At 30.3% G+C, this 8511-nt stretch overlaps 1 protein-coding gene across 1 annotated transcript; it reads right to left on the minus strand.

The window, feature by feature from the left end:
- Nucleotides 1-4697: 4697 nt before the first annotated feature.
- On the minus strand, nt 4698-6833 carry LOC102586198 (uncharacterized). Its single transcript, XM_006339020.2, has 4 exons — nt 6743-6833; nt 6471-6639; nt 6018-6286; nt 4698-5508 (listed from the first exon to the last, which is right to left on the minus strand). The coding sequence occupies exons 1-4, from the start codon at nt 6749-6751 to the stop codon at nt 4867-4869; spliced, it is 1089 nt and encodes a 362-aa protein (XP_006339082.2). The 5' UTR covers nt 6752-6833; the 3' UTR covers nt 4698-4866.
- Nucleotides 6834-8511: the final 1678 nt, after the last annotated feature.

An 8511-nucleotide genomic window follows, 5' to 3' on the forward strand; every position in this document is an offset into this window, starting at 1 on the left:
GTGTTAATTTGGGTGTTTTAATTAGGATTCCTTTTAGAGGAAATTGGGTGGGTATTGGTTATGGGGCGGATAGTTGGGTTATGGGTTAAAAAAAAGGGTCAAACGGGTAGTTCAATAGGAATATTAAGACACGTGTAAGCAATTAGGGGTCCGTTAGTGAGAGGGGTATATGTGTACCTATAATTGGACGGAAGGGGCATATGTGGACGCAAAGTATAACGGAGGGCATATACGTACCATTTATTAAAGTTCGGGGGTAAATCCGTCCCTTTTCCCTATTCAAATTGTAAGAAGACAAGAGATCTCATATCCTCAATTTCTTTTATAAAAACGCTCAATATGAAATATGTATACAACTGTATAAGTATTGTATAAACTATAAAGTTCATTTTAAGTTTCTCGAGAAACCCAAATTTCATGTATATATAAAGTATATTGTATAAAATATGTAAAAAGTTTGTGTTGATTTCTAAAAAAATAATACTACCTCAACAACATTGTATACAACTTCTATACAATACTCATACAAATTTAATACAGCTACAACAACATACAAAACTTAAAAAATTTATTTACTTTTTTAAAATTTCATTTCAAATCAAAATCATACTAACAAATTTAAATACTTTGTAGTGTGTTTTTCCTTCGATTCTGGAATAATAACTAATAATGTGCATTATTTTATAGATTTTTAGAAGAAGACAATAGTCAAGTCATAACCTCCATGAGTCATTGCCACACACGTATTTAATCCAAAAAAAAAATATTATATATATATAGTTATATAGTTATATATAGTTTCAGATCATTGATAAAATTAAAGTTGTAACAATTTGTTTGGATAACGTTAATCGACGTGTAAGTGACAAAGATACGAGGAAATGAATTTACAATATAATTATGAAACCTAACAAAACACTCGGAGTAGTTGTTTAATTTAAATAAATACATCTATCATGAAACCTAACCAACATATATTAGGTGATTCACGTTGAATTTAAATTTACAAATGTTTTTATTCGTTATTCGGTTAAAATGATGAATATAAAATTTAAAGTTTATGAATTCTGAAAGTAATATCAAGTTAATATACCAGAATAATTGGGTTCATAATGATTTAACATTTGTAAATATTTAATAAATTTATTAGTGCATATTAGGTCTATGTACATGTTACTAGGTTCACTTGAACCCTGTATACTGCACTATGAATTTGTCGTTATTGGATTCTAAATTAATATAAATAATTTAAATTTAAAGATAAATATGGTGTTTAAACCAAATTTATTGAATATTTTCAAATTATATATCCATTTAATAAAAAATCTTGAATTTGAACCCTAATACTATGAAATTGTCTTAGATAAATAGCACATTAACCCCAAATTTGCCGATAAGAAATTTTTATAATGTAAATCTAAATTAATACGATCCTAAAATAAATATCAAATAACAAATTGAACACATAGTTCACCCCGAGCTTGAGACACACCACACAATCATGCACACTAATTTATATATAAATTATTGACTTATTGCCATCATATGTTTCTTTAATATTCAATAACTTATTATTGCAAACGGGAAAATTAATCATATTATAACGGTATTGATGACTTCACGTAATATTTTTTGCAAGCATCCTATTTTAAAGCACACTATATAAAAAATGATCTTTAGCGATAATTAATTGTTATCAATAGTTTAATTATCGTTGAATATGTTTTTTTCGGTGGCAATAAAAACTCTTTATAAATGTCTCTTAAGCCTATAGTGAGATTGAATCCAATGACAATTAACTAATGTGGGTAAAAGTTTTAGTATTTTTATGAATGTGTATATTTATTACCACTGAAAACTATTTTTGTTGTAGCGCGCACATCATTTATGATTTCACACTATTTAATCCCTCTTTGTGTTTATTTATTTTTTTCCCAATATTGCTACGCATCATGATCGAATAACTAAATAATTTTAGTGTTGTTGGAGCTAACAAATAAATACAAATTCATTTTGTACCTCACAAATGCACCTACTTATCGTGTTGAATTTTGAAACCACTTGATAGATATACTTGCACCTCAAATTTCACTCTCATAACAATTTTGGCCGGTTTGGTAGTGACACATCAAAGAGATATTTAAAAACTTTGCATACGTTTGAAATTTTAAAGTTTTATATACAAGTCGTATGTAAATACAAGAGTTGTGGTAGAGTAATATACAATTGTATATAAATATAAGGGTTGTAGTAGAGTACTGGTAAGTACGCCTAACTCCTTTATCCTTAATCAGAGGTCTCGGGTTCGAGTCGTCTTTGTTAGGGAGCGCTTGATTACCCCAATGTGGAATCCGAATTTAATCAAATTCTAATGTGGATTGACACCAGGTGAGAAATCAAAAAAACAAAAAAAAATGCGCTATCAAATTACCAAAATATATACCATATATTTTTAAGCCAAAGATTTTAAATATAAAATTTATAATTTTGAAACTAAAGTAAATTACATGTCATAACATGTGAATTAAGCTGATATAATAATATAAAATTATATATTAATTATGATGGTTAATAGAAATGCGTCTATTTCTAACAATCATGTAGCTACTATATATTTTTTTGTGCTTTATTCAGTCAAACAGAAACTAATTTTTTAAACACAAAGCATAAGCAATTGGCACAAGTGTTTCTAAAATTAAAAAAATACTACATTATATGAAATGATTTTACTCATACACAAATCACAATATAAAGAAATTTTACACTCTCATACTTTTCTTATTCTTCAGATTATTAATTTCACTGTGACATTTTTAAGTGATCTATTCATTATATGTGGTTTGTTTCCTATGTCTTGTTAATATTTATATATATATGCTAAAACTCGATTGAGGGGTAATAATTTTCTAATCTTTTGTTCTTTTATATTTTTTTAATTAGATATTTTACTTTTACATTTAAACGATTTCTTACTCAAATTGCAAGAAGACAAAAATCTAGGTCGTGTGGTGAATGGATTGGGAAACTCTTGAAGAAAAAGCAAGAAAACACGTGCAGCCAGAAATGGTAAATCTTTGAAGCAAAGTCAAATGAATGACTCGTGTGCTAAAATGAACATGCAATTACATATAACATGGGTCGTGTGGTTTCAGATGTTTCGAATTTGAGTTTTAAATATATAAAAAAAAAAATTATGATTTCAATCTAACCAAATTTTCAATGAGTTTTAAATATCAAATGAAAAAAATATCAACATGCAATTACATGTACGTGTTATATTTTTTATATGAGTAGAAAATAATAGAGTTATATGATGGATGTTTTTTAAACTTGGCTTTGTGTGGATGGTGACAAGACCATGCATATTACAGTAAATCACAGTACTATTTTCGTTTTAAAAAGAATGATTTAGTTTTTTTTTTAATCTGTTTAAAAAAGAATGATCCTTTTCCTTTTTCAGTAACACTTTAATTTTAACTGTCCACATGACATGTTTAAGGCCACAAGAATAAAAGACATTTTAGTATATTTGACATAACTTTAATTTGGAACCATGAAATTAAAAAGTCTTCTTTATTTCTTAAACTTCATTCCAAGTCAAACTAGGTCATTATTTTTTAAACGGAGGGAATACTATATTTTCACAATGTTATTAGAGTGCCATTGACTCATTGGTAATTTCCACATGTCAAAGTTGTTGGACATGTGTCCTTGACTTAGCCTACTTCCAACACTTGTCACATTTATGGGATAGTCATAGGAAACGTGTCGTGTCCGAGTTGATGGGAGATATGTTCTTTTTACTAATAGAAGGCTGAGCAGAGTTCGTGAATTTAGACAAACCCAATAATTTTTGTGTAGATCTTATATTTATACTAGAAATTAAAATTATATGTATATATTAACTTGTGAATCCGTAATATAATTGATTAATAACTTAGTGATAAAAAAAGTTGTGAAAATACTTTCCACAATAAGGAGTTGTATGTTCAGATCCCACTATCATTTTAAGAAAAATTTAGAACCTCAAACTCTTAATCCTGACTCCATCAATGATAAACAAAAGATATGCAACATTATTTTTTTTCTTAGAGGTTTTGGCCTTGGAGATAAAAAATCTTTGATAAAAGCACTTTCCCTCAATTTCAATTAGTCGAGCTTTAATACTAAATCGAATTTTTTTAAAAATAGCTTTGTATACTGTTTCACTTTAATTCTGATAGCTGAAGAAGTTAAAACTGAACTATTTTGGATAGTGATGTTTCAATTTAAAACACAATTTACCTAACTAATCGACTTAAATATCATGTTTTATATTTAGAAACTTGTAAGTGAAGACTATTAATCCAAAACTATCACTAATTAAATTGCAAAAAAAAACCAATTGTATTAATCTCTCCGCTCTAAAATAAATACTATCAACTTAACAAAATAAAATGATCTCAAAACAAGTATTCAAGACAAAAACTAATATGCCTTTCCAATCACACCCTTATACTCCTTAATTATGTACTACAAGTTAAAAAGACATTCATTAAACAAAGATAATTCGATAAACTACACATTGTATTTTGTTAATTTTATAGTGGACATAACCTAATTTTTATCAGGACGATACTTATTTTGAGAGGAAGGAAGCATAAACGATCAAATAAACCAATGAATGCAATTGCCACAAAGGAAAAAAAGAAAACATGAAACTGAAAAATTGAAATCAAGTAAACCTCAAAAACTCTCTAAACTTGTAATTTCCTAAACAAAAACTATGATATCGTACATACTATTTTTCGTATACGAACGCTATATATAAGTGTTGTATTTTTCATTTAAGCTAAACTGATCTTCCCTTCAACAAGGTATTGTATGTCACATGACGGAGCAAGCATTAGGATTTTCATCGCTGAAATATTGAGGTGCAGAGTATGGTGGTGGTACATACCCAATATGACCATAACCATGATCATGATCGTGATCACGCGGTGCAGTAAAGTGTCGTGGTGACACATATCCAGTTCTATATCCATAACCATGATCGCGCGATGCAGTTAGGTATGGTGGTGGTGGCATATAGCCAACACTATGACCATAATAACCATGATGATCCTGCATTGTTGCGCCATAATCTTGATTCACATGATTTTGATTGTAAATTGATGGTGGCATTGTGTAGTACATATTTGGATTACTGTAATCACCATGGTGACATTCCTTTTTGTTGTTCATCACCTCTGTGTTTTGCTCTTTTGGTTCTGTGCTTTTACTTGCCATTGTAGACGATGATGCACCGTCTTTCTTTTTTCCATCACCACCACCACCACTACCACGACCACGAGCAATTTCTTTGTTCTTCTTGTTATCACACCGGTTACCTGATCCATCACCTTTCTTCGGTGGAACAACAGCTACATTACGTTTCAATTTATGTTTCAATTCCTTTATAAGAAATCGCTTTACTTTTTGTGCAGATCCGTCACAATGCTGCTGAACTACCTCTGTGTTACATTGAACCTAAAATAAGTTAGGAAAATTTGTGAGATTTTACTCCTCCAATACTCAACGCTCATCGAAATTCAAATTTTGTAAACATTAAGGAGAAAAAGGACAAATATACCCCGAACTATCGTAAATAGTATGCTGATACCTTTCGTCATACTTTTGGGACATTGATGCCCCTGCCGTCCAAAAACTAGAACATATATACCCTGTTACTAAGGACATACACGTGTCATACTCTTATCCGCCGATTAAATATCGAATCGACGAATAAGATTGCGCCACGTATCCCTATTTAGTCATCCGTTAGAGCATATATGCTCTAATTTTTAAACGGCAGGCCATCAATGTTCCAATAATATGACGGAGCGTATCTGCATACCATTTACAATAATTCGGGTATATTTATCCTTTTTCCAAACATTGAAATTAGTCAAATGACTTTTGATGAACAAAAGGGACAGGGGAAATCAAATTTTCCAGAACATGACTATGAAGTGTACATTAGAGAAGTAAATTACTACCTTTTTGGGCTTTTTATCTTCCCCTTTCTTCTCCTCTGCTACTTTGTTCTCAACCTTCTCCTCTACTGCCTTGTTCTCAACCTTCTCATCGGATTTTTTCTCTCCTCCGGCGTCACCGGTGCCGGCGGCAACTTTTTTGGGCTGAGCAGAGAGGAGCGCCACCTTCTTCTTAGTCTTGCTTTCCACCTTCTCCCGGAGCCATAAGGGATCCACATTCCCTTCCACCGTCAATTTTCCACTACTGGCATCCGCCTTCACGTCTTCCACACCTTCATTAAAAAAAATTAATAAATTCAAAAATAATATCGAATCGACGTAGATTATACGAAAGACTGTTTTCGATAAATCTCGCTAATTTCAAACATAGTTCCTTCTCCTACTGTTCTATAAACTGTAGATCTCGAATTAACTAATTTATAAAACACATAATAATGTTTAATTTAATTAATTTACCTTCGAAGTGACGAACAGAACGTCTAACTTTTTGAGCACAACCTTCACAATGCAAATCTAACTTTAACAGAATAGTAGCGATACCGCCGCCGGCGTCGTTTTTCCCACCGCCGGCCGACTTCTTTCCGGCGTCATTCTTCTTCTTCTCAACTTTGATTTTTTCCTTTTCCTGAAACCCAAAAAATTAAACAAAAAAAAACATAATTAAGTACAATTAAAACTGAATTAAAGAAGAGTTAGAGGATTTAGAAGAAAGAACTAATGAAAATTACCTCACCCATTTGAAGAAATTAGAGAATTCTTCGAGGCTGAATTTTATGAGAGTATTAGAGTGTTTTATGGTTATTTGAAATAAATTATTATTATTAATTGAAGAGAGAAAAAACAGAGGTAAAAGTGGAGAATATATAGAAAATGGGGAGACACGGTTTTCTATGTGTTTTTTTTTTTCTTATTTAGGACAAATATTTATTTTAATTTAATAGGAAACTACATCCTCTTACACACTACAGAAAAAAAAAAGAGACGCGTATGTATTAAAATAATTTATTACTCCCTCCGTCCCATTTTATGTGGCAACATTTCCTTTTTGGTCAGTCCCAAAAAGAATGTCACTTTCCTTATATGGTAAGTATTTAAAGGTGCAATTCCTCTTTTACCCTTGTTGGTCCCACTTAATCTTAAAATAATACTCCAATACATTTATGAGGAGAGAGAAAAGTGAGTGTACTTTTTAAAGGGTAATTTGGTAAACATTTCAAAGTCTTCATTTATTTTCTTAAACTCCGTGCCGGATCAAATGTTGCCACATAAAATGGGACGGAGGGAGTATTACAATTATATGTAAAATTTATGTAATTTTCCTAAATAGGATTATTTAATTATGTTGTTTAAATTTTACCTTTGTTTTTTAAGGAAAATGTTCAAAAATAGCTAGCCGTAATACACAAGAAAGAATGAAAATCACCTTTTTTTTCACAAGATTTTTTAAAGTGGATTATTTTTAATATAATTTCCGTTCTATTTATTTTGTTAAATTGTTCACGTGTCGGGAGAAAACTTGCCTTGTTTTGTTATGTTGGGAGGGTCATAACTTTTGTAGAAATTAGCTTCACAATTAAATTAATATTTCAATACATATGTAAAATTTGGGTAAAAGTTATTGAGTTCTCGTAGTGAACTAAATCCACACGCAATATATTGGACTACCCCTTCAACCATTGATTTACATTACATTTGAATTTGTAGATTTAATTTGTCTCAACATAAATATATTTTTGTTGGCCTTACGTATCTTATTTGTTCACCTATTCAATTTAGCAGATGGAAATATAATCTTTGTGACTTTGACACATGAAAAATACACGCCAAGAAATCCTAAATTCACACAAGCACACCAATTAATGATGCCAAGAATATATAATTGAACCCAACATGAACTAATTAAGAGCTAATAAAAATGTAGGGATATATATGATCAAAACGAGTTTGGGAAATCCGGATAAAAGGGAGTAGTTCGAATGGTAAGCAGTAGCCTTCAAGTAATTTAGGGAATGTAAAGGATGAGAGATCCTAGGGAAAGATTAAAAAAAAAAGAAAAATCATAATTATTTAATTAACTGGCTATCTGAGTCTGATATTTCATTTTATTGATTAGAGTTTGATATTTGATTTCTTTTCATATAAATGGGGCCCTCCATAAAGGAATTGTAGCCGAGTAGTGGTTATAATAGTCGTAGTAGAATATTTATGAGTTAGCATTTAGCAAGATATTCCCCTACCACCTATGAGGAAAAAAGCTTCGATTCATTTCATGGGAAGATGAAGAGTAATAATTAAGAAGAAGATTGAGAAACTTCATCGAAGGCGTTGAGTACGATCTTTTGTAAATACGCCGAATTAAGATTTTTAGTTTATGAATTGTGAATCGTGACTTTTTTTTAATATTAGGTTCCAATTGGATCATTTATATACATATATTAAATAAATGTATTTTAATCACAACTGCATATTTTCATTATATCAATAATTTGTTTGCCCA

The sequence above is a fragment of the Solanum tuberosum genome, unplaced genomic scaffold, assembly GCF_000226075.1.
Source record: "Solanum tuberosum cultivar DM 1-3 516 R44 unplaced genomic scaffold, SolTub_3.0 scf00008, whole genome shotgun sequence".
In the NCBI taxonomy this organism is placed as follows: domain Eukaryota; kingdom Viridiplantae; phylum Streptophyta; class Magnoliopsida; order Solanales; family Solanaceae; genus Solanum; species Solanum tuberosum.